Genomic DNA, 27,236 nt, shown 5'->3' on the forward strand with positions numbered 1-27,236 from the left:
CATTCCTTTTCGATATACTACATTTACATTTAATATTCGTGCCCAACAGTTTAGCGTTGCATTTCTTTTATGAAATAGTAACACCCCTTCAGACATTTTATTGTAATTTCGGTGAAGTAAAATTTAAGAAAGAAATATAATCATGTCTTCCTGTCATCGCATCAATATCGATGTAATCATATTTCTTATGTGTTTTTTTAAATCTTATTTCCTTTTTGAAACGCTATTTTATAATCTGAAATCTACGAGATTATTATGTAAAATTAATTTTTATATCTTGTGTGAAAACAATTTTTGAGTACATAATCGACCTCACCGACTCAGGTAAAATATCGTCTTCCGTCGCTTACAGATCAATAATTAAATAAATCGACAGCAACACATTTTAAAAACCGAGAAAAATGTATTTTTCATAAAGTGTACTAATCATCATTCATTAATATTATTGAAATCTGTGTGCGTCTATCTGCCTGTTTGTTTGTAACATCATCTCTTACGGAACAGCAGGTAGTTGAGTTTCGATAGATGCACTCCAGGATTCCAAAGATTTGTAGGAAGTCGTTTCGACCATTCTTATCTTTGTACGAATTTAATTAGCTGAGATATTAATTAAAAACAGAGATATTAATTAAAAATAATAAACATAATTAATTCATTAATTCACTTTATAAAGTTTTACTGGCAATTTTTCATTAAAAATATAGTCTAGGAAAGATTAGAAGAAGGAAATTGAGTAAAAGCGTGTGGTTACCTCTATTAAAATTATTTAATTAATTATCAAATTGTAAGATTCAGTTAACTTCTACAAGTAGTATTAATTTTCTACCCATTTTCAGTTTTTGAATGCTTATGTTCCTTCTTAAATTTTTTAGGAAAACATTATTAGTTCATTCAAAATATAAAAATAAAAATATTCTTCATTCCTTCTTGCATTCGCAAATCATTATGCGAATATGCATTTATAACTTTTAAACACTGAAAAACGCATGCTTGTGATGTTATCGTCATGCTGTGATGTCTAGATGCTTTATTCTTTACCACGATATTTTGGATAACGATGTTTTTAAAATCCAAAGTTTTTGAACAGCCTTATATTCGACGGCGATGTTTTGTACTACGATGTTTTAGAACTGCCATGCTTTCTCCTTGCTTTCTTTCCTCCCATGATGTGATGTTTTGTACGACGACGTTTTCTCCTTGCTTTTTTTTTCCTTCGCGACGATTTCGCCTGTAATCATGTTAATTTACGTCAGTTTAATTCAATCCAGATGACGATTATTTACGTTATTGGAACTTAATCAAGATACTAGCTTGATTTCCTTTCAGTCAACTCAAGAGAAATATACTGCATTTGCAAACTTTGCTTGGAAATTTGATAGCCATAACAAAAATGCTGATAGGTAGTGGTATTATGTGTGATTCTGACTCCGGACACCAATATAATGTTGAACCTTCATCTCCTCATAGTACAACGGTCGTTTACCAACTAAGTGCTGCGAGCACATCAAAAGTAAATGAGGGAAGAAAATTAAAACATGCTTTGCAAATTAAAGCATATTTACTGGTAAAATATGAAACTACAGGGTATAATACATTAATAACTATTACCAGGAACTCATAGAATCCTGGAAAGCTTACATATTACCTCCCAATGCAAAAACTAGAAGCATAACAACTCATTCTTCTGAGTTCACACAGGACGGCTCTGTCTGACTACTGATCACTGCATTGCTCTCGAGTTCACATGCGTCTTAATTATACATTCCATTTTAATTTTCTAGAAGAGAAATCACACAAACGCAGAAATTATATGCTTGGTTTCTTCACACGATCACGGTGATCGAAGATTGACACGGGCAACTAGGATTCATTTGGAACGGTAAAAACGGTAGGATCGTTTATGAGGACAAAATCTGCAATACTATTTTCTGTGATCAGATGGATTAAAACAGAGTTTCTTAAACTATGGTTCGCGACCCCATTTGGGGTCACGGGGCCTGCAGTAGGGGGACGGTAAAAATGTTATCATTTTTGATATTCCTTTAACTATTGTAATAATTTTACCATTATCAAACATTTTTATGTAACGTATCTGATGTTGAAAAATTCTATATTTAAGTTCATGTTAAACATTGATAGAAATTTGATATTAATGTATAGTTTGAAACTTATGTAAAATTTGAATCCTGTAAAGAATATGTTAAAAATAGCCGTCGTAGGGCAATGTAAAGAATTCTATGTGTTAAAAACAAGATCTCAGTGGCCACTTAGATGCAGCTGGTCATAAGGACCATGCATCAGACGCTTGATCTCGGGGCCAGGTATGAGATGACTGTGTAGCCCCCAACTAACAACTCGGGGGGTTTTGTTCTAGACAGTGGCGGACGTGGTGCTAAACCAATTAATCTTAACGGAAGGTAATGGTACCCACGTGTTCCGTTATCTGTTACCTGTAATGTATCTGAAAATAGATAAAGATAAGACTATACAGACAAAGAAAACACGAAATGTTCAAACGCATTCTTTTATAATTGAAATGTTAATAACTTAAAACTGCAAATAATAAAAGTTACAGTACAAGTTAAGAAACTGAAAGTTTCACTCGAGCGTTTGTCGTATTTGAGTAAAAGCTCATTGGGGGCAGGGGTCCCACAAAATTTTCTTAAATATTATGGGGTTCGCACACCAAAAAGTTTAAGAAACCCTGGATTAGAGCAATATCTTTCGGTTCTAGCTATGTTAAAGCTATGTTCTAGCTATGTTAGCTTCTTCATTTGGAAACAGAATTATCTCTCGAATGTCTAGTTCCTAGTCTTCATACAGCCTGTTTATTAAGAGCATATATACGAAACATTCATCAGCGTCAATATTGCTACCGCTTTTGTATTTAATTTGTTATTTTAGTAGAATTTTTAATTAAAATTGTTTTAAGTCCCCGTGCCATGCATCACGAGACGTACTTGAAGAGAAAACTACGCCGAAAAATTAAAAATACAGGAGCGCGCGCGTTTAATAAATAGATACCTCGTAAGTGTACGCTTTTGCTTTCTGGAAAAATCGATAAAATACCAGAATATTCTTGTGCATTTAAAAACCTTACAAAAGTTGGAGGAAAACATCTCAATTCAGTTGTTGTTTGGATGACTTTGTTGTTTACTGTAGAGAATTCACGATGAAAACGGATTAGCTTTCTCTGTTTTGAATTAAAATCTGTTGAAATTTTTGGTAGCATAAAAGATAACTACTGTGAGATATTGCGATATTGTACGAATACTTCTAAGAAAATTTAAGCATTTTGTTTTTGTTTGCTGTGATAAGCATAAATTTTATTCACTTTTTTATCTTACTTTATCTTTATCTGCATTCAATTTATTACGAACAATATCAACGCTTACTGGAGACAAAATCGTTAAAATGAGTATAATGGCGCATTGCTTTTTACCTCAAGTTATTCTGACGAAGACTTAACTGCTCTCGAGGAAGAGTCTTGTAGCTTGAAACAGTTGAATTCAGACTTCCAAATGCTTCCGCATCCAAGTAACTTAGTTTTGGATTGTAGCTGCAGGAGAAATGCTTTAACTTTACAAGACCAGCAAAAGCATCCTTTTCTATTATAGAGAGCCTCTCTAGATTATTCAAATATAAAACGGAAATACTCGATAGTCCTCGGAAAGCTCCCTTTTCTGAAATAAATAAAACATATCATAAATAAATAAATAAAAATAAAATGTTGTCTCTTGTACACTTGTTAGGAAAAATCATCTCTAAAGTGAGAACCTTCGATTCCCGACAATTTTGTTCTTTGTTTCAAGATTCCAAACAATCTTGTCTTATAAATGTGATTTCCGGTAATCCGTCTTATAAATGTGATTTCCGGTACCGATGTATATTTTATACTGTCAAAAACACAGGGAATTTTCAGAAATTTCGCTGAAAGTTCACTGTATTTAACTTACGTACATACACGTAAGTACATACACGTAGTACCGGTGAATTTACGTATATATACGCAATTAGCGAACACATGAATAAGCATATGAATTTTAAAATTCAGCTGCTGCTAATTACGTCAACAAATTTCCTATTATGTTTATTGGGAGATAAACTAATTTAGTTCTTGTGAAAGCTTAAGGAATGTATTCATTTCAAATTCAATTTTAGGGTCAGTTTGAAGACAAGAGAAATATGATTAAATTATGATATTTAACTAAAACATTAATAATTAGATTAATTGCTAAACGGAAGAATAATTGTCAAGATTTACTAAGTTGTAAATTAAATGTGACTTGAAGAAAGGCCAAAGAATTATTAAATATCATTTGGCACCTTTACAAAAAATGTCTAGTTCAGAGAATTATTAAATATCATTTTGCACATTTAGGAAAAAATTGTGTAATTCAAAGAATTATTATATATGATTGATTTGGCACACGAAAAAATGTCTAGTTCAACAAAATATTAAATATCATTTGGCACCTTTAAGGAAAAAATTCTCTAGTTCAAAGAATTATTAAATATCATTTGAAACCTTTAGGGAAAAAATTCTCTAGTTCAAAGAATTATTAAATATAATTTGAAACATTTAGAAAAAAATTTTTAGTTCAAAGATTTATTAAATATTATTTGGTATCTTTAGAAAAAAGTCTAGTTCAAAGAAATATAAAATAACATTTGGCTCCTTTAGAAACAATAAATATTTCAAGAATTATTAAATATCATTTGGCACCTTTAGAAACAATGTCTAAGTCAAAGAAATTGTAAATATCATTTGCGCCTTAATTAACAAAATTACTAGTTTGGTGCCTTAATTGAAAAAATTATCTAGTTCAAAGAATTATTAAAAATCATTTGGCACCTTTGGAAAAAATTTTCTTATTCAAAAAATTATTAAACATCATTTGGAACCTTTAGAAAAAATGCCTAATCCAAAGAATTATTAAATGTCTTTTGACACATTTAGAAAAATATTGCCTAGTACAAAGAATTATCAAATATCATTTGACACCTGTAGAAAAATTGTCTAGTTCAAAGAATTATGAAATATCATCTGGCACTTTTAGAAAAAATTGTCTTGGTCAAAGAATTATGAAATATCATCTGGCACTTTTAGAAAAAAATTGTCTTGGTCAAAGAATTATGAAATATCATCTGGCACTTTTAGAAAAAAATTGTCTTGGTCAAAGAATTATGAAATATCATCTGTCACTTTTAGAAAAAAATTGTCTTGGTCAAAGAATTATGAAATATCATCTGGCACTTTTAGAAAAAATTGTCTTGGTCAAAGAACTATAAAATATCAATAGGCATTTATAGAAAAAATTGTCTATTTCTACAGAAATCTGCACATACAGATAAATCTGCACATGTCTGTTGACGAACACTGACATTCTCCATACTCCTTGATTGTCCTATGTATTTCAGAGGGATCACTTACGTGACTCATACCGCATAACATTTCTTCGTATCACTTGAAGAAGATCTGCAGCAGTGATTTTCAAACTATGTGTCGCCTCAACTTGTTATATTAATTTGCGGTACAGAAATTTGTTTCTAGCCAACAGCATCTCGTTAGGCCATCAAAAGTAATATAAAGCATTTTGCTTAAATGTTTCAAATTTTCAACTTTGTTCCAAGTCTAGTATAAAAGAGTAGAAATGGACCAATCACTGTGATGTCATTTTTGACTTCTATGAAGCTCTATTGTTTAGTTAGTTGTCGTTAGGATTGAAAAGGACACCGATTTTGGAAACGTGATTTTTAAAACATCTGGGATTTTATTTTTAATGTGCTAAAATATATGTAATTTTCAGCTGTGGTAACAATGCAGTTTGTCGCCATTAATGGTCACTGAAAAATTAAAAATTTTAAAAACGTGAAATTACCGGTGAAGTATGTTTGTCGAAAATTCAAATTCTATTTCAAGATGTTGTATTTAATACAAAATACCGGATATATTATTTCATATTGCCTGCATTGTGCTTTGTGTATTATCATTATATGGTCGTTGCCAGTCTTAAGTCTTAAGATTACAGAAATTATTTTTTTTTTCGTTTACATGTTTTGATAAGATATAATACCGAAGTTATAATACACATCAAGCAGAGATCAGTAATTGTTTCCTTGGTTATTACAACAAAGCTTGAATACTGTCGTAAAGCAAAACTCTCAAAATGTACTTATCGCTAGATATTATTTCTTTACACCCTGACTGTGTATCATCTGGCAGTGGGCTTCGACATAGAATGTGTAGTCAATTAGGGCAAAATAAAATTACCATTCTGTATTATTTGAATATTTAATACTATTCTTTTTACAGTTATATTTACAAGTTAGACACATCTACAATAACACAAAAAACTGTACTTATTCGCATGTCGAAAATAAACCTGGAATCATTTCCTAAACTTGAAGGCTTCTGAAGATCGAACAGCGCAAACACAGACACAGGGGAACCTCATTTTCTTAACGCATCAAATTGAAAGAATTCTCTCATAAAACGCAGACGATTTTGTTTCGCATGTCACGCAACAAACCCCGAACTCAATTTTAAAAACTAAAATTTACCTTAGCGAACGAGATAGTCCCAAAGCCAGGAAAGCTTTCTTCTAATTTTCTAACACAAAATTCTGTAACCATAATAATTCTGTAACCATAATGACCACTTCCGTTGTTGCCAGGTTTACTCTCGCACATACGTAGAAAATACAAAAATACATTTTATATGAAAGAATTCAAAATAATTAAAGAAAACGAGTTGACTTTCTTACGAATTACAATGAAGTCGTTTCCACTTAAATCTAAACATTCTAATCGACGTGCTTTGGAGAGAGCTTTTTCTGGAACATTTTCAAATGCATTATTCGACAGTGACAACCAATGAAGACCAGGAGTGAACGTAAGGAGATCGTCGGGCAGCCTGACTAAGCCTGTTTCCTGGAGATCAAGTTTTTCAAGATGAGGAAGATATCTAAGAAACATTAAGATGATATATGACAAGAAAGGAACTTAAATATGACAGTACTTAAAATACTCTTCCGAAATAATTATAAAACTAAAGAATTTTTTTTTATCAGGAAGCAATTTTGTAAGATTCTCACTAGTGTATTTCTCACTTACTGTATAAAGTGACGAATCTTAAAAACTAGTTAGCGAATAATCGCTTAAGTTCGTGTAACAAGAAACAACAAGATGGAAGGGTAACTAACTCTTTATTATTCCAATAAGATTTAACAAAATTCCGTCTTGGAGGGTACAATCAAAGCCTACATTTGGGCTTGAACTTAAGAGACTAAAAATTAAACTAAAACTAAGATAAACTAAAGAGATATAGCCGAAGCTATCAAGATTCTAATCGAGTTGGCCCCTTAACTCTACTTGACCACGAAGCTTATCAAAGGCCTAAGTACGGCCGAACGTAATAACAGCTTTGAGACAGAGAGAGTAGCCAAAAGGCAGACGCGCGCAAATCAGAAACTGTGATTCTCTCTAACTCTGCAAGTAGACTTCACGGTTTAAATACCGCTCCTCCTCATTAAGTATTCAGAGTGATTCCAAAGCTACGTTCTGGCTGGAAGTAGTAAGTTGAAGTTAAGAATTTGACAGGAAAGGAACTTAAAATTTAACTGTTAATAAAATTTACATAATCCTTACAACTTAATTTCCTAATGGTTATTTTTTATTTTTGAAACCCTTTCCTTTATTCTCTTTTTTCCCACCTACATCTCCCTCCAGAATCAGTTTTCAGTATCGCTTTGTATGAAAATAAAATAGAACCAGTATTTAACGGGAAGTTTAGTTTACTTCCGCAGAATTCCCTAGTGCTTTTAATACTCAGTTTGATGTTGCGTTTTTGCAAATGGTCAAATTCTGAGAGACTACAAGCATCGACACCAAACAGTCTCCAGACTCTTCCCGGTTTTCAATTTACAAGCAAACCGCTTCAATCTGTCCTCTTCCCGTCAGACACTTATCTCTTATGGAGAATTTTTTTTCGTTCGCATCACAGGTCAGGTCCTCATGGAACTCTTTCAATACAGTAGGAACACTATCACCTGCTGGCAAGCCAGTATACCGACTAAGTATCAAAGTATCACTTCCGCAGAAGAGCTCAGAAGTTCTCAGTTCAGCGTGTTCTGCCTTCTGCGGAAATGATAGTTGCTTTAAGTCAGCCTTACTAGTTCTTCAGTATCAACGTATCACTTCAGAAGAGCTCAGAAGTTCTCAGTTGAGCGTGTTCTGCCTTCTACAGAAATGATAGTTGCTTTAAGTCAGCCTTACTAGTTCGGCAGTATCAAAGTATCACTTCCGCAGAAGACCTCAGAAGTTCTCAGTTGAGCTTATTCTGCCTTCTGCGGAAGTGATAATTGCTTTAAGCCAGCATTAACAGTTCGGCCGCATTATTGCATGGCTGTTAGTATTCGCCGGTGAGGTCTAAATAAGGGCCAAATCGGTTAGTTATTTATGTACAGCTTCGGCTACGTTTTAGTTAGAATTAGTTTAGTTCGTTATTTTCTATCTTAAGTTCAAGCCCAAGGGAAGGCTTATTTTAATCCCCAGAGGGGCCTACTGTAAACTATTTCTTGTGTTAAAATAAAAGTAAATCTTAACCCTTCTTTTACTTTGTTGTTGTAGTTTTCATAAGATCAGCGAATAGTTGCTACACTTGTCAAGTATTCTAGTTGCTAAGCATAATCAATTTAACTATAATTTTATAATACAAAAATGGCGTCAATATAAAAGTACAATAATTTTAGTCAGCCTGAAACAAAGACATATTATCCATATGCTATTAATTTTGTTCACAGAACATTATAGTATATATACAATATATTAAACTAAACAAACCCAAAGCAAATGGGAATAATTCATTGCAGAACCATTTCAAAGACTTATATACAGAAGGTCGTTCATAATTTATAAAATTGAATTTTCATTTAATATTTCTCGTTAAAGTTTTGAGATAAAAATTTGGTATTTTGAATATAGTCGTTTGTTACGATTTTTTTTTGTTTTGATTGGAATATAGAATAAAATATTTATTTTTTAAAACTCCTAAAGTTCATAGATGGCTCGAAGGTCACTTGAATACATTTCCTCAACTATTCGCAGCAACAAATTGTAAAGCGGTGTAAAGTTTTTACATTTGGAAGGAAGGCATTTTTATCATAAATCGGCGTTAATTCAGAAGTTTCGAAACGGCATTTTGCGTCGAATCACTAACAGCGTTGAATCATTTTCCAAACTGTTGCCACCAAATATTATCGCCCTGTACTATATTTAAAGTAATTAAATAATGAAGAATTTGCACGAATGTACGCATGATTCTCGCATTGTGAAAAAAACGACGGAACTTGGAGCCATCAAATTTTGAATAACATAGTCCTCCACCCGAATATAGGCACCTGGAAGCCCTAATTTTGAATTTTTTTATTACCTATTTCATATTCTGTAAAATTTTAACGAATTTGTATTAAAAGATTCAGCGATTTCAAAGCGAGCGGTGGCAACACTGTATTTGTATCTCCAGACAGAACCAGAGGATTTACTGGATTTCTCACTCCTTGACTTCACTTGTTTCTCTTCGTTAGATCAATTTTTTTCAGACAATTCAAATTATTCTCAACGAAGCGAAAATAGATTATGACAAATACTAACATAGGCCTGCTTCGAGCTCTGGAGAAAGTATGTGTGTGTTCCAATTGATTTATTTCGAAGATTATTTGGTTTGGTTTACGTGATTACTGCAAAGCCTCGAGGGCTATCTGCTTAAGGGGAGGGATGACTTCGTAGAGAACAATTTAAGGGGAACTGGCTTGTATACACTTACAATCCATGCAAAAATGCCCGCGCAGCCAGCCCGTTTGCGGGATGGGATTGGAGCTTCGGACCGAAGTATCAGTGTTCAGCTACTTTACCGCTGCTCTACGGATGGGCCATTTCAAGGATGATTAGGTAATATTACTTTAGATTTCAAGAAGAGCTATTATGCAGACATTTTCCACGAATATTCTGCGCATACGAGTTGAAACTCGTCACAGAAATGCAGTAGTAAACTCGAGAAAAATAACGTCAGACAAGGTAAATTCTGTGCAATTAAGTTTTTTTATTTATATGTATTAAAATAGGTTTTTTTTATTCCGGGTTTTTCATGTATGGATAGTAAAAGCACTTGCGCCACGTTACAAAACTCCAAGCTAATTTAGAGAAAAGACACTACAAATACTTTAACCCTCTTTGTTGACTTCTATAAGCGAATCTCTGGGACCGTGACTTTTACTGCTTACACAAGTTTGTTTTCAAATTATAATTGACCAAAATTTTAAACTTATTTTGAAACATTTATAAAAATATAAATAAAACAGAAATTTTTTTAATAAACGAAATTTTCTGGCTACAGATGCAAAATGATACTATCTTCTTCTAAGCGTTATATATGGCTACCCCACTGTTAACCTTATTTCTATTTAAACCTGCAAAAGGATAACTCAGACAAACACAAGTAGGTATTTCTAAATGATAATATAATTGAAAAAATTACTGAAGTAAATCTTCCGGAAGTTCAAAAATGGGATTGTGATGTAGACGTAATTCTTGAAGTTTGGAAGTCGGTCGGAAACTTGAAGGAGAAATTCGTTGAATAGCGTTGTGTCCAACTTCTAGCGTCTTCAAATTGGACAATCCATCAAATAACCCAGGTTCTAAATCCGGCAGAAGATTGTTGGATATCCTCAATATAAGCAAAGATTTGAAAGGGACGAAAGTGAAATTGTCGATCTTCAAAATATGGTTAAAGGAGAGGTCTAGTTCCTCAGTGCTGTCCGCTTTAGAAAAAGTATTCGTGTCCAAGTGTTCGATGCGGTTATTTCGGAAACTTAGGCTTGTTATTGACCCATTAAGCTGGACAGAACTGGGAAGTTTAGATATGTCTTTGTTGATGCAGTCTAAAAACATAACACTCTGACCTGAAAGAAAAGGTAAAAACTATATCCTAAAAGCATACAAAAACTGACATGTAGAAATCTAATTTTTAATCTATTTTTAATAAATTAATATTTTGCAAAACAACTGAATTCCAACCCTTGATTGCGTTTCAGTCAAATAATTACTATGCACACTTATTTTATTTCTGTTAGTTAAATTTTTCCGCTTGCCTTGCTGAAAATGAATAGTGTTTAGACCCTAAAGAGTCCTAAGAGTTCTTTTTAATTTTGAAGAGCTTTCCTTTATTCTCTTGCTTCCCGCACATGATTCTCTACTAGAATGAGTTTTCAGGATCGCGTTTTATGTAAATGACGTAGAACCAGTATTTAAATTGAAGTCTCGATCGCTTCCACGAAATATATTATATCTTGACTCCAGGCCTGACGCATTTCTGTCCCTGCATCGCTACATGAAGCAACCAAGTGAAGATAGTCGGTATACAGCTTGCAGCTTTGGAAGCTATACGCGGCGGCAACAGCAATCGGACGGCTTCCATAGAAGAACTTAAAAGTTCAGCATGGTCTGCATTTTGGCCATGTCGTTGATTTAAGCCAAATCTTACTATTTTCGGCCGTATAGTTACATGCCTGTTAATATTCGTTGGTGAGCTTTAAGTAAGGGGCAAGTTATTTCGTTGGTGAGCTTTAAGTAAGGGAATAGTTATTTCGTTGGTGAGCTTTAAGTAAGGGACACGTTATTTCGTTGGTGAGCTTTAAGTAAGGGGCAAGTTATTTCGTTGGTGAGCTTTAAGAAAGGGGCAAGTGATTTTGTTGGTGAACTTTAAGAAAGGGGCAAGTGATTTCGTTGGTGAGCTTTAAGAAAGGGGCAAGTGATTTCGTTGGTGAGCTTTAAGAAAGGGGCAAGTTATTTCGTTGGTGAGCTTTAAGAAAGGGGCAAGTTATTTCGTTGGTGAGCTTTAAGTAAGGGGCAAGTTATTTCGTTGGTGAGCGTTAAGTAAGGAACAAGTTATTTCGTTGGTGAGCTTTAAGTAAGGGGCAAGTGATTTCATTGGTGAGCTTTAAGTAAGGGGCAAGTTATTTCGTTGGTGAGCTTTAAGAAAGGGGCAAGTTATTTCGTTGGTGAGCTTTAAGTAAGGGACAAGTTATTTCGTTGGTGAGCTTTAAGTAAGGGACAAGTTATTTCGTTGGTGAGCTTTAAGAAAGGGGCAAGTGATTTCGTTGGTGAGCTTTAAGAAAGGGGCAAGTCATTTCGTTGGTGAGCTTTAAGTAAGGGACAAGTTATTTCGTTTGTGAGCTTTAAGTAAGGGACAAGTTATTTCGTTGGTGAGCTTTAAGTAAGGGGCAAGTTATTTCGTTGGTGAGCTTTAAGAAAGGGGCAAGTGATTTCGTTGGTGAGCTTTAAGAAAGGGGCAAGTGATTTCGTTGGTGAGCTTTAAGAAAGGGGCAAGTTATTTCGTTGGTGAGCTTTAAGAAAGGGGCAAGTGATTTCGTTGGTGAGCTTTAAGTAAGGGGCAAGTGATTTCGTTGGTGAGCTTTAAGAAAGGAACAAGTTATTTCGTTGGTGAGCTTTAAGTAAGGGGCAAGTGATTTCGTTGGTGAGCTTTAAGTAAGGGGCAAGTTATTTCGTTGGTGAGCTTTAAGAAAGGGACAAGTTATTTTTGTGCAGCTTCGGCTAGTTTTTAGTTAGTTAGCGTTAGATTAGTTTCTTACTTTTTATCTTAATGTAAAGCCCAAGTGGAGACTGTAAATATTCTTTAGTAAAATAAAAGGATAATTTACCCCTTCTTTGGATTTATCCTTACGGCCTTAGAAGTAAGCAATTAGTCGCTACACACTTTCTAGTTGCCAAGAACAAGCAATTTAGTTAGAACTTTATAGCTTCCTAATTACATAATTTAGTTTTATTTATATTACTTGAATTTATTTTACCATAATATATATTACTTATTATATATATTTAAAATTATTTTACTACGTTACATGTGTTTTACTAAGCTACTTAATGTGAGACATTATTTCTGCTGAAATCCAAAAGCTGTACTAGAGAAAAACAAATTTTAGAATCGTAAAATAGCACTTATTTTTTTTTTTTAGTTTTGAAACAATGTTTAGTGATTATTATTATCAGCGGTTTACGTTAGTATTTAATACTGTTGTAATTTTTTGAAGTATTTAAATTCTTTTTAATTATATTGTTATTTTTGCCGTTTTAATATTGCGTATTGTTTTATATGTATTGCTTTTAGGTCGTAATTTTAAGGCTTGTTTTGCGTGTAATTCTGAAACTGCGGTCACATATTTTGTATGCAAGTGTTTATTCCAGGTACAGAATTATAGATGTTTCAATTCTGAGTTTAATAATGTATTTTTTCCAATGCCGAGCACTAGCCGTTAAAGGCGTTGGCCACTAGTAAGGCCGAAAAGGATGGCCACTTTATTATGGAGGCACATAACAGGTGGGCCATTGTTGCCTCCCATGAAAGGAGGGACAAGCTACATCCATGGCCTTTTCCGGATTGGAACCCGGGCCGTTGAGCACGGCAGTCAGAGACACTAACCACTTTCCCACCAGGATGTCGAGAGTTCAACAATATTTAAGTTCTAAAAATAGCTCAACTAGAACATGAGATACGCGCAACGACTCTCTATACGGATTTTGGGGGAAAATGTTGTTGCCACGTTGGCGATATTTGACGATTTCTTCCAATTCGCTAAGTTTCTGGAAGATTCGAAAAACAGATTTTTGATTTTCATCGTGTTCATTTTGAAGATTCGAAAAACAGATTTTTCGCAAAGCTTCCATGTTATTTTACAAAACTGGTGCTACATTAATAAATGCGGCTCTGGGAGCCAGAACAAGTCTGTCCTTAAGTTATCGGCTCAGAGGAAGTTAGCTGAATAGCGTTTTATAATTTGTTCTGTGAATAATTTTGGGAATTAAAGACATATCTTGTAAGCTTTCTCAATTTATTTTGCTATGTGTTATTCTTATTTTTATTATTAAAAATATTGTTGCCTGTTGCGGGTTCGTCAAATCACATTCGTATTGCAAAGCGCATCTAATCTCTGTACTCCGGACTCAAGCTGAGCTAACAACTGGCAACAACAACTGAGAGCAAATGCTCTCTCCGGCCTTGGATAGTTTTCACCCGGCCGCAAGATATTGCTAGTACCTTCTGCTTCTCGCAATTACTGGAAAGGATATGAGGGCCGAATACAGTTAGAGTTACCCAAAACATCAATCGCAGTTGTTCAGTTATGAATATCCACTACAGTTATACTGGGACCAAACAAAAATTTCGCCAAATGATTGGCTTTTGGCGACTTTTGAGGATTTTTCGCATTATTTGGCGACAAAAATTAGTCGCCAAAAATCGTTGCTAGCTTGGCGATATCTCGCCAATTTAGCGAGATAGCCATTTGCTCAATGTTAAATACACTTGCTTCTGTATACAGTAAGACCCCGCTTAACGCCGGGGATACGTTCCATCAAAGTAGAGCGTAATGCGAAACAGCGCTAAACGAGGCTATCTTTACATGTAAATATTGGGGTTAGGGGAAGATGGCTAGGAAATTGGTTAGGTATTAAATTTAAAAAGTATGTTTTTTTAATAAAAATAAAACCAAACATTTATTTCTTAAAGCCCAAATTAATACCACATTATTATTTCTTGCAAAAATAAAAACAAAATATAAATAACAAAACGAATATTCTTAAAAAAAAAAAAAAAAAAAAAAAAAAAAAAAAAATTAAAATTCTCAGTCAGTCATATTTAGTTAGCCTTCCGCGTTTTCAGTGTTCTGCCTTTTTGTGACAAAAGCATCTAATGTTGTTTGCCTTTTTCTTTTGCGTTGTTCTCTTAAAAGTTCTTCATAAACGGATAGAGCATCTCTAACACCACGCCTTACTTTTGAGCTCCTGTCAGAATTCGGATCATTTTCAATGAATTGATCCATTATTTCAGTTATGGTAGACAAACTCCTTTTTACAAACGCCATCGAAAGTTCTTTTTGCTCTTCTTCTGAATCACTGCTGTCAACATTTTTGTTTTCTTCTTGTTCAGTTGATTCCTTGAGCTCATCATTAGAAAGACTAGTCGCTGCTTCTTGAATTATTTCTTCGACATCTTCCACATTTACCCCTTCAAAATATGTCTGTACAATACCGCACCAAACAAGAAATACAAGTAGACTCTTTCGGATATGTATTTGAAACCTATCGCTGCATAATATTTCTGGGAATCCCCGTATGCTGCGAGCGATTTCGTGGAATCCCCGGGTTGAAATAAAAGAGCGCTAAACCGAAACAGGGCTAAACGAAACAGCGTTAAGCGGGGTCTTACTGTACTTACTTTTTCGGCGGAGAAGGCCGACCAGAGCGCTCTGCTTCTTGAATATCACAGTCCTTGTTTTTGAACTTTCGATACTAAACCTTCACAGTGTCATATGATACAACATTAGTACCTCAAGCTGAGCACATGATTTGGTCACATTCCGTTACTGACTTTTTGCTACAGAACTGGAAATATATTATTGTTCTAATCCGGTAGCGTGATAGCTCCATTTCAGACACTATGTACTTAATGATAATCGTAATGATAACGATAGTTTTTACAAATTTCGCAACACAGTGTTCTAAAGCAAGTCTCTTTCTTTCAAGTGCTAAAAATTGTTTCACAAAATACACACCAACGTGAACTGTTTGCGGAGACGATATTTGCGGTGGCGAGAAACTTCCGTTAAATCCCGTTATATCATAAGTCGAGCTTTCGACACAAGGAAAATGCAAATTAAATTTCGTCAATTGTCCTAGTAGAACGGGATATATAGAAGTGTCTCTCTCTCTCTTTTTTTTTTTTTTTTTTTTTTTTTTGGTGCTTAGTGTATAGCGGTTAGTGCATCGTCGAGAGAGGTGTACACAAAATACCCAAATCGTTAAAACACTGAAAATCTATCCGTCTCGGTGAGATATTTACATTTATGTTCTTAGAAAGAGGGATCTTTTTCAAAGGCAATCGTTTTAAAGAGGTTGTCGTCGTTAAGACATTCGTTTCCATTTAGAGTTACACTTCGCAGTGCTTTGTACATTTAAATTTCACTGCAATAGCATTTGTTTAAATACTCTTTCGTGTTGCATTAAAAACATTGCAAACTTATAAGTATGCCAAAAGCACTGTAACTCAAAAGTGTTTTTGAAAGATTTATGTTGCATTTCCAAGAGTGTTGCTCATTATGTCGTAGAGACATTAGGATCTTTTTTGGGAAGCAAGCACGATGAAAAATTAGCAACCGTCTTCGCCGGGAATCGAAACACGAACCTCTAAAATACCGGCTCAGTGTGCTGACCACTACACCACGAAGGCACGCTAGGAATGCGGGAGAAATACCTTATAATGTTTATAAATATTGTTGCGAAATGCACAGCTGCGGTAAGATAGCTTCCCCACAAAGCTGGTTTAGGGTTGCCAAAAAGTGGCAAGGAGTGGCAGGGTTGCCCCGTGGGTGCGAAATTGCCCATTTCGCGACAAAACTAACAATATGCCATAGACGGAGCGAGAACATTCTAGAACGAATCCTTACCTGTGTATCCGAGAATGTTCTCGAAGGCAGGTCAAAAGCTATAAATACCCTGGCTGCACGCGTAGTAGTAGTTTATCGCTAAGAGTATCTTGAGTGTGTTGAGTTCAGTAGTACTGCTTTGAATTCAGAGATTAGCTTGAGAGCGATCGACGGAATCGGTAATTATACTTTAATGCTTTGCCGTGAAGCTGTCTTCACCGTTACAGCGTGATAGCCTGAAGGCTGTGTTGACGATTGTTTCAACATAGTTTTTCCACGACTGTAAACGTGTCTTTGGAACTCTTCTGTGTAATACTGACGAATAAATTGTGTTTTGATTCTTCATCAAGTGTTGTCAACAATCATTCCAAATCCATGAACCAGTAGAACGCAATAATATTAACAATATAAACGCTAAATTATTTAAGAATGAAATTTGAAAGTTTCACGAAACAGAAGTGTCGAAAAAATACATTTAATTATATTTTGGACAACTCAAAATTTGAATTTGAGTTTTTAAAAATATTCATTTTTTTATTAAATTCTTTTTTATTAAAATTACAACTTCAGTGTACTTAAAAAAAGAAATTCCTTTGAATTCAAAGTAAGAAGTAAATGTGTTTTCCCGTCTTATTGTAACATATAATACTAAATCAAAAGTAATACATAGAGTTTAAAATCATTGTTTTAAATATAGAATAGAAAAATAAACAAATTATTAACAACTTACCTTCTGATGGGCATTTACAACCGATGTCGCAAAGAGATTCTTTTGGCTTTCCAGAAAAGTCCATTTGCAAACAGAAAACCATTTTGATAGACATCCATATTAAAATTAAAAACTTGATTTCTTTCTGCAAAACCAAAACGTTCTAATTAACATTTTTTGAGTGTAACTTTTAGAATTGTAGTAATGTATAAAACAACTGCTTCCTGTTAAAAACTGAAAATCATAAATTAAAACTACAGTTCCTATGAAATTCATTCTTTAATTATGATTGTTCCTCAGATATTAATATCAGTTCAACAAAAATTAAATTTAGTTGTAAATTTGATTCGTGAAATAAATAGAAAAATAATAATGAACTGAAGCGAAAAAAACTATTTTCAAAAATAATTTCCGAGCAAGAGAAGATTGTTATTCAGCATTTTTACTTGTTGTTTTTACTTGAAGATTTTTATTTGAAGATTGTTATTCAGCATCTTTACTTACCTTAATAATTTAATTTTTTACAATCTATGGACTCCTCTAACCACGGGAAAAATATCCTTTAGGGATGTATCAACTAAACGACCAGACAAAGATATTCTAGATCAGAGGCTAAAATATTTGACTAATGAAAGCAGCAGAGAAATTTTGAAGAAGGTTACTGAACTAGCTGTTGAAGTCAAAAATGCTAATTCATTTAAACAGACAAGATCAGAGTAAAATTGGAGCCAGTTCAGTTCTTTGAACAGCTTAACAATGATAACTTTACCGAATAAAGCAAACAGAGGCTAGAGAAACAGCGCCTCGAACTGTTGATCAGCACAACTTGAGTTCGAATACAGCTGGAAGCGCAGTTTTAAAAGTTTTTGTATAAACGTTTTACACTTCTGCTGTGGACATTTACGTTTAAAACCATTCGTCACAATTTTCTGAGGACCTTTTAATATTTTATTTTCCTGATGAACTTTCCAGAGGACTATTTTAAGTATTTATTTACGGTGATTACTGTGAATGATTTTTTTTAACTGTATCTTTCCCCTTTACGTGATGCGTTTTAGCACTTAACTCCTTTAACAGAGAACTGGTCGATATGATACGATGGGATGAGGGGGAAAATAGCTTCATGCTAGGTGCCTCTGTTTGTGATTTCAGATTTCAGGTATCGGACTGTGATTGTTGCCATAAAATGACAAGGGAAGGCAGAGTTGCCACATTTGGCTAGAAAGCGCCGTTTGCCGACAAAATTGGCGATATGCCATGGACGGATAGAGAACCTTCTGGAACGAATTCTTACAGATTTAGGCCAGAATGTTCCAGAACACAAGCCGAAAACTATATAAGCCCTGCTGGTACGCGGAGAGTCAGTGCGAGATAGTCAGTTCCTGCGAAGGATCGAGTTGACAGCCGGGCTGGGAGTGCCGAGTGGGTCGTCGAGTGCACCGAAGGAGTCTCTTAGTGTATAGCGGTTAGTGCATCGTCGAGAGAGTGTGTTGAACTCCGGAAACGACCGAACCAAAGAGTCGGGAGCTGTGCTCTGTGTCTCGTCGAGGGCATCGCGAGTTGTTGCGTGGAGAGTCTCGAGAGTACGTGGAGATATGAGAACGACCAAGCAGAGTCTAGAGCTATACTCTGTGCTTTGCAGTGAAGCTTTCTTCACCGTTATAGCCTGATAGTGTGAAGGCTGCATCGCTGATTGTGTCAGTGTATGTATAGTAGTTCTTCGAAGACTGTAAAACGTGACTTTGGAGCTGTCCTTGTGGGATTCTCACTTGTGTATTTCTCAGTTACTGTAGAAAGTGAAGAATCTTAAGAACTGCTAAGCGAATAATCGCTTAAGTTCGTGTGACAAGAAATAGCAAGATGGAAGGGTAACTAACCCTTAATTATTCAAATAAGATTTAAAAAAATTTCGTCTTGGAGTGTACAATAAAAACCGACACTTGAGCTTGAACTTAAGAGACTAAGAAATAAACTAAAGCTAATTTTAAACTAAAAAAAAAGAGATATAGCCGAAGCTATCAAGATTCTAACCGAGTTGGCCCCTTAAGTCTATTTGACTACCAAGGGCCTCAGTACGGCCGACCGTAATAACAGCTTTGAGAGAGAGTAGCCAAAAAGCCAGATGCACGCAAATCAGAAACTCTGATTTTCTGTAACTGAGTAAGTAGAACTTCGCTGTTTAAATACCGCTCTTTCTCATTATGTATTCAGAGTGATTCTAAAACTACGTTCTGACCGGAAGTAGTAAGTTGAAGTTAAGAATTGGGCGGGAAAGGAACTTTAACTTACAATTTAACTGTTAGTAAAATTAACATAATCCTTACATCCTGATTAATATTGGCTAAATATAGTGTGTTTGGACATTCCATCAAGTGTGGTCGTCGTTATCCACTCCAAATCCACACGAACCCCCGTACGAACGTAACAACTGTCACAGTAACAACGTAACCCCGTACTAACGTCAGAAAATAACTTAACAATATGTAATATATGTCAGTTCCGTAATCTTAGAACCTAATTGTTATTTGGTTTTCTTTGAAGAACTGTTTTTTTTTTTTTTTTTTTTTTTTTTTTTTTTTTTTTTCAATAACTTGGTTTTCTTTCAAGTATGAATAAAACAAATTATAGTGAGAATTAAAACTTAAATAAATGTTAAGACAATTTTGGTTAAAATAATTCAAAGAGAATTTACCTAAAGATAATGCAAGAGATTTTAATCCTGACACTACTGCCAGTGTCAGGAAAGTCGGAAAAACAAAAAATCAGTGTTGTTGAGAATGCAAGTGGAAATTCAATAGAAGACGAAAATGAATGGCAAAATATAAAAGAAAGGCGAGGAAATTCCGCAAAGACATCAATTTTAGAGTATGGCCACGAGCAAACTGACCACAAATTCCGTCAAGTATTCTAGAACCCGTAAAAATTTTCACAGATGTTCATACAAGAGTAAGTTATAGAATACGTATCACATTTTTTATTACAACAAAACATATTCACAAAATAAATAATTATAAATACTTTTGCAAGCATTTTTTTCTATTTAAGGTAAAACTTTCTGGTCTGTTCCTCTTCTCTTCGAAAATGGGCCAGAGTTGCAGCCTAGGCGCTTGGCCTAAACGACATCTAGCTTGAATCAAGTGTCGCCGCCATGTTGGATCTACTCAGATGTGCACAGACGTGTTTTGTATGATTTCATACACGATAGTTTTCCTTTTCTTGTAACAACGCGAACATGTTTTCTTTCTTTTTCCCTATATTTCTTTTTTTGTGGCAACGACCTGTTGAACCAGGTATTTGAGATACCATCTTTTCATTATTTTTGTTCTTTATTTTATTAATTTTTCTTTAATTATTTAATATGTCCTTATTTTTAATTATATAATCTGTAATTATTTTTAACTGAGCAACTCATTATTTAATATTTATTCATTTTCATTGCATTTCATTATTTATAACAATGCCTTTTCACTGAATTTTAAAAAGCTGGGATTCGCACCCACATCTTCTCGCACGGGAGACGCACACTTAATTGGGAAGCCTGGCGCATGTCTCTTCAAATCTTTTTTTGGATTGTGCGTCATATAAAAGAACAACTATGACATCTCTTGTCTAGAAGACTGCGCATGCGCAAGGCCTGTTTCAAGGTGCCCAAATCTTTTCATGCCTTTGTGCATCCGCGACGGTGAACAAACACATTATTAAGGACCAATGACTGTCTCGCTAACAATATGCTTTCTATTTCAGCCAATCAGCGTCTTTGTTTCTTGAAGTGGACACAGATTTATTTTGGCTTTCTAACTAATTACTTTATAAACTTATTCTTTGCTTTTTAAAATGTAAGATTTTTCCCTAAAATGATTTCACTAAAAATACAATAAAGACTTTTTATGCGTTAGTAAAATTCGATCTGAAATTACACAGATAGAAGAAAACGTGAAACAAACGAGTATTTGAAAGAGTTTTTTTAAATACTCGCTTCATATGTAATAAAATAAGTTCAAATGTAACCCTGAAAAGTGAGCAGTGCTCTTGCTGGGATTTGAACGCCACGTCTGCCGAATGCGCGTTGAATATGCTTCCAGTTACGCCAGGAAGGCATGCGGAAAGGAGAGGGAAAATACCTTATATACTCCCCCTTTTAAATGGCGACTGGGGATAAGAGTACCAAATCGCCGCATTCTGGTCGCGACGTATTATCGTCTACCACCTTCTAGTTCGGGCACAAGAGTCCTTAGAATGTTTTATGTTGGAGACGTAAAAAACTGAGCAATGCTCTTGCCGGGATTCGAACTCCGAATATGCGTGGAATGTGCTTCGAGTTATACCACGAAGGCATGCGGAAAGGAGAGAGAAAACATCTCAAAAACAATTATTCTTATTCTCGTAGTATTTTAAATTAAAGCAAAGTTGATTGTTCCTTGTGAAGGTACTGATATTTTCTTAGACATGTTGTAGGGTTTTCCTTAGTTCACTAACCAGTTATTTTAATTTTGGTACCTTTTCTGAATTCTCTATTTCTCCTCACATTTCCTCGCCGGGATGCAAATGAAGTAGGTGAACGACAGTATTTAAACAATGAAACGAGGAAGTTAGACAGAGCATGATTTCGCTAGTGTAGTGCACGTTTGCTATTTTGTCCTCCAGTTGTTAATCTTAGCAGCTGCTTCGCATTCTTACCGTTTAATTAGTCTACCGCCGGTGTAGGTTGCTGAGTCAGCCTGTTAGAATAAATTAAATCGTGTAGTCTACCGCTGCTTCTTAACTTTTGGATTTATTATTATATTATCATTAAGTTCTCAACGCAAGTAGTCGCTGCTTTTGAAGGCACGAAGTCCGTTCCTTTCTTTCAAAGAGTTCTGATAAATAAAAAGGGCTTTGTACACCCTTCCTCTGTTGCATTCATTTTCACACTTGTGCGAGAATTCGCAAAGTTTAACTTTTAGATCTAGACACATTGCATGATAGCAATGAAAGTTAGATCTTATGATGTTTCTTATGAAATTAGTGTAAAATTTTCTTAAGTAAAGTCTATGGCAATGCGAGTCAATGATCGTAATAACTCAGAGAAAAATTTCCTTTCAAGCTGCATTTTGCGCATACGTAAAAAACTATTACGTTAACCAGTGTAACAATTTAGTAATTTTTCCCCCCTATTTTGGAAATAATATTCCCCTATTTAGTAATTTTCCCCCTATTTTATTCCCTTTTTTTTGGAAGGCATTGTTAAAAGATCTCGGATCTTGGATGGTTCATTTGTCATATAGCTTATTCTAGCTTCCACCAATAATCATGGAGCTTTGCCCTAAAGGTGACGGTAACGTAATAAATAAGGAGTGTTGCGCCTGTGAGGCGAGGAATACTGTGTCTCTGCCTTCATTTGGGGAGACAAAACAGAAGTTTTCTTCGATATCATCAATGAATAAGCTGTTCGATGATACAGGAAACTGAGATGCCGTTTTAATAAAGTTGTAGAATCATTAGGTTATTTCGAAGCAGGAGACATGAAAAGTTAGCAACTCCCGTGCCGGGATTCGAACCTCGAACCTTTCGAATGCACGCCGATTGTGCTGACCACTGTACCACGAACGCATGCTAAAAAGGTGTAAGAAATACCTTATAAAGTTATTGAAGATCACTTAATTAACGCAAGGGGGACGCAAGTTGGTGTTAATTGAAGGTAGATAACTGAAGCTACAATACAAAGTTGAAGATATAGGATAATGATGAATTATTTACAGTAAAAGACGGCAAAGTCTATAAGTCCTACTATGCCAGGTAATGTAGAGGAAAGTTTATAGCCAGCTTTTCGAGGCATGTTAAGCAAAGAAAAATAGTTTCACTGCATACATAGTCAGAATCTCTTATTCTGTTTTGCCAGAAATAAGTAAAGTCTATGCTTGCTTTACCAGGAGAATTAATAAATTTATGCAGGTCAGTAACACGTACAGACCAGTACTAATGAGTTAAAAAAAGGCGCACATACAGCTTGTTATTTTACATATTTACCGTTTCGAATCATGATGAATTGACGGGGCTCGTTTTGCAGCATTTTCTAAGGTTGGATCATAATCAACAAGTTTTCTTATGTGCGAATTTCGCATTTTTTCAAAACGTTGTCAAGATATGGTTATAAAGTAAAGGTATTATCACAGTTACCAAACCTCAGGGAACTTTCCAGTTGGAAGGAACTATAGGTTGGATCATAATCAACAAGTTTTCTTATGTGCGAATTTCGCATTTTTTCAAAACGTTGTCAAGATATGGTTATAAAGTAAAGGTATTATCACAGTTACCAAACCTCAGGGAACTTTCCAGTTGGAAGGACCTATAAATAACTTAGTAAAATAGAGACCACAGTCCTAGGAACGTTAAAGATGGCAATGAGAGTAAGCTAGTGCAGTGAGTAGTCACAAGTGGCTACAAAAGACAAATCAGGAGTAATGCATGATCAACGAGGTGTAGAATGGCGAATCAGATGTTAAACATCCGAAAACGTAAGTAAACATTTCGGACCTGAGAGAGATACTACGCTACGACTACAGCTCATGAGCTCAGCCAGCCTCTAGTTCATCTTTATTCTACCATGCCTGATATCATAGCTTCTTAATGTTACATTTATTATGTAATAATCGTCTTTTTGGAAGGTGAAACGCTTTACTAACGCTTTTAGATTCAAAGCAATAACGAATTCTTCGTATCTCACCTACTCGTAGTGTCTTAGGCCGGTATTAAAAAACTTCTTTATCAATAACTGAAGAAGCTTACTTTCAAGAAAGAAGCAGCCTTACCATTCTCAAGACTTCCTTTTGGAAATGGTGCTTGGAGTTGTTCTTCACTTTCTGTTTCAAAACACTAGCGGCAAACATTGTACAGTGGCATTTCTTCACTTTATGGATAAGTCTACGAGCACATTGATAACGTTGACGTTTTCAAAAATTTATTATATAAATTTTTAAAGGTACGTTTATTAATTTTGACTATTGTATCTCAAGATTCATACTTAAAATTACTTTTTTGATGTCATTAAAATCTTTTACTTTCAATTAAGACTTTAATTACAATCCGTAATCTTACAAACCTTAGTTTTTGAAATATTGAATTTTTTTCGCTTAAAAAGAGTTAGAATTTTCAGCTCTAATGTTTATTTAATACTAGAAATGCCAGCTTTACGAAATTCATACCGAATTTCAGCAGATTATAGTCATTTGAGTGTTCTAATGTTAAAAGAATTGAACTAATATATTTTTGCAGAAGACCTTCAATGCTTCTGGGGAAAGGCTTTTGTTAGCATTTGCTTAGTTCTCGAAATTCATTTACATTTAACAGATATGGGTAATATTCTTTGCCTAACTGAACAGTAATCACTTATAAAATCTTTCACAGCTTCTTTTCAGTTGCTTTATAATAACATTATTAAAATAGGTAATCCCGTACTCTTTGAAAATTACTTACTAATATTACTACAAACTACATTAAATGCATTGCATATTATTATGCCTAAATTATGTTTTGTAATTTGAGACTTCAGGGTTTCCATTCGCAGAGCATACTTGAAAGATAAATTACATCAAAACTTTTAGCTTGTCGTTTTTTAAGTATGCGACAATAGAAGTGTTTATTTCGCCTTACGCTGTTAAAGTAAGTCAAGAAATACCTTGATTTGCTGATATCTGGTATCTTATTGCTGAAATAACCTCTGTACATCAAAACTTTTAGTTCACGGATGTCGTATACCTTCATATGTAGATATACCTTATTTCCACACCCTTTTTGAAGAGATAACACATTTCTTCGTCGTAACTTTCGTGTGAATCATTTTTTAGAGTTTGATTTATTGACCAGCATATCTCGTTTTCTTTACTGCACTTCTTTATTTTGAGTGCTTTAATTCTAAAGTTTATTGCCAATTCACGTTGCCCCTTCATTACAAATTTTTAGTTAATTATGTAACATTACACTTGTTTTATTCTCCTGGAAAAATTTCTTGACTGTTATGTACATCGAAATATCAGTTAACATATCTGTTACTTTTCAACTGTAGAGTCATTTAGATTTTTTGAAGTAGGAAACGCAACAGTGCCCGCGCTAGGACTCGAAACCTGGATTTCTCGAATATGCGCCAAGTGTGCTACCGTTACATGACGAAAGCATGTAGAAAGGAGGGAGAAATCTCTTCCTTTTAAAGGGCGACTGGAGATTATGGGACTCAATTCCTAAATCCTGGTGGTGAAGCATCATCAGCCACCACCTTTTAGTTCCGGCGCCACTGTTGAATCATTAGGTTATGTTGATGCTGAAGACATGAAAAATAAGCAATGCCCTCGCCGTACTTGAACATGGACTTCTCGAATACGCGCCGAGTGTGCTTTCGTTATCCAACGAAGTCATGCACAGAAAGGAGGGAGAAAATACCTTATATTCTCCCACTTTTAAAGAGCGACTGAGGATTAGGGTAAAAAAGCCTGGTAGTGAAGAATCATCATCTACCACCTTTTAGCTTGGGCGCCAATGTAGAGTCATTAGGTTTTTTTTTTCTTTTTTTGAAGTAGGAAACACGAAAAACGTGCAGTGCGCTCGCCGGAACTCGAACCCTGGACCTCTGGAATATGCGCCGAGTGTGCAACCGTTATGCAACGAAGGCATGCAGAAAAGAGGGGGAAATATCTTATAAAACAAATATAATTTGAACTCAGTTAAAGTTGATGCGAAATCTTACTGTGGATGTACCCGAGGTCTGGTTTCCATGGGCATTACCAGAAAGATTTTCTTACAACACTGGACTTCATGCATTCTGGCCAGCTGTCCACCCCATTCAAGTCTCTGTAGTTTGAAGAATTTTACTACATCAGGTTGTCAATTGATTTTGTATAGTTCTAAATTAGCTATACTTGATTGGATGAACGAAAAATAGGATGACATTCAACTTCATCCAGTCATGTTCATAATTCTGATTCAGTGATAGAGGGAAATAGACATTGATTTTTACCTTTTCATCCAAACAATTTGATTTTTTATATTGCGCAGTATAAGATACTGTTCACCAGTGCCTACGTTATTGCAAGGTTAGCGGAATATAGATTTCCTGGCAAATGACGAAAGAACACAATAAAATGGCAAGGCAACTTTATTTGATCTTCCTAGACGCTTCCCCCCGCCCCCCGCAATATTCTCTTTATTTCTCGTTCCACTTGTGTAGTTTCTTCCATTTTCTTTCCATTGTTTCGCAATTTCAATAATTTTTGTCTCTTCCTTTATTAATCTCGAACTGTTGCGCTTCAGGCATGTAACCTTTCCCTGTTAAACTTCCAACCATTAACTGGCAGACAATTTCTCCATCTATAGCAGTGATGGCGCACCTATGGCACACGTGCCACAGTCTGAACGCAGAGCTTTATCAGCCGGAACGCGACTAAAATATCCTCAATCAATAATCACAATAAATATACTATGTAATTTAATTTTTTAGTCTGTTCTTGATCGTTTGACTTACTTACTTATTGCATAATGCCACTAGCATAGGGCCTAACCCTAGATATAAGATTTTCATATATCGCCATAGAAATGATATACATATTTATTGACCCAATTTTTGACGTTTAAATTGTTTGGGCCAATCATATTACTTGTTACATGACAAAGAATCCGCCAAAGTTAAGGCAGCTAATGTTTGCTAAACGAATTCAAATTTATTGCAGACTGCCAGTGAGTTTTAATACTTTCATTATTAAATACATTCCAGTTTTCAGATCTAAGCATGTTAATTATGAATAATTTAAATTTAATATCTTAAAAGGAATATACAAATATAATGTAAAAACATACAATTTGATAATATAACAAAACAATGAAAGCTCAGTAGAAAAACCAAGCTTAATCACATGCGCTCAGTAAAAATAAGCCCAATAAAGCCGAAAGGGAGCATATGAAATCTAAAGTTAGAAGTTTAGCAAAGAGATGTCCGGGTTAACGGTTACTGCTGTCCCGGTCTTGAACGGTCTAACGGTCTTGAACCCTCACAAATGACCTCA

General features: G+C 34.8%; 1 protein-coding gene and 1 long non-coding RNA gene across 3 annotated transcripts in view; one reads left to right on the forward strand and one right to left on the reverse strand.

Moving 5' to 3' along the window:
- LOC146994229 (uncharacterized) overlaps positions 1-27,236 on the forward strand; it is a 118,985-nt gene that overhangs the window by 33,710 nt on the left and 58,039 nt on the right. The gene's annotated exons all lie outside the window — the stretch shown is intronic.
- Positions 1-27,236, reverse strand: part of LOC118200227 (uncharacterized) — a 39,898-nt gene that overhangs the window by 3,410 nt on the left and 9,252 nt on the right. The window contains exons 2-5 of the mRNA XM_035372165.2: positions 17,230-17,353; positions 10,538-10,961; positions 6,768-6,967; positions 3,443-3,683 (exon numbers count right to left, since the gene is read on the reverse strand). Coding sequence (XP_035228056.1) covers positions 3,443-3,683; positions 6,768-6,967; positions 10,538-10,961; positions 17,230-17,353 — 989 coding nt within the window. The remainder of the gene's footprint in view (positions 1-3,442; positions 3,684-6,767; positions 6,968-10,537; positions 10,962-17,229; positions 17,354-27,236) is intronic.

The sequence above is a fragment of the Stegodyphus dumicola genome, chromosome 11, assembly GCF_044657685.1.
Source record: "Stegodyphus dumicola isolate Sdum_Otavi_A_Nest chromosome 11, ASM4465768v1".
In the NCBI taxonomy this organism is placed as follows: Eukaryota; Metazoa; Arthropoda; class Arachnida; order Araneae; family Eresidae; genus Stegodyphus; species Stegodyphus dumicola.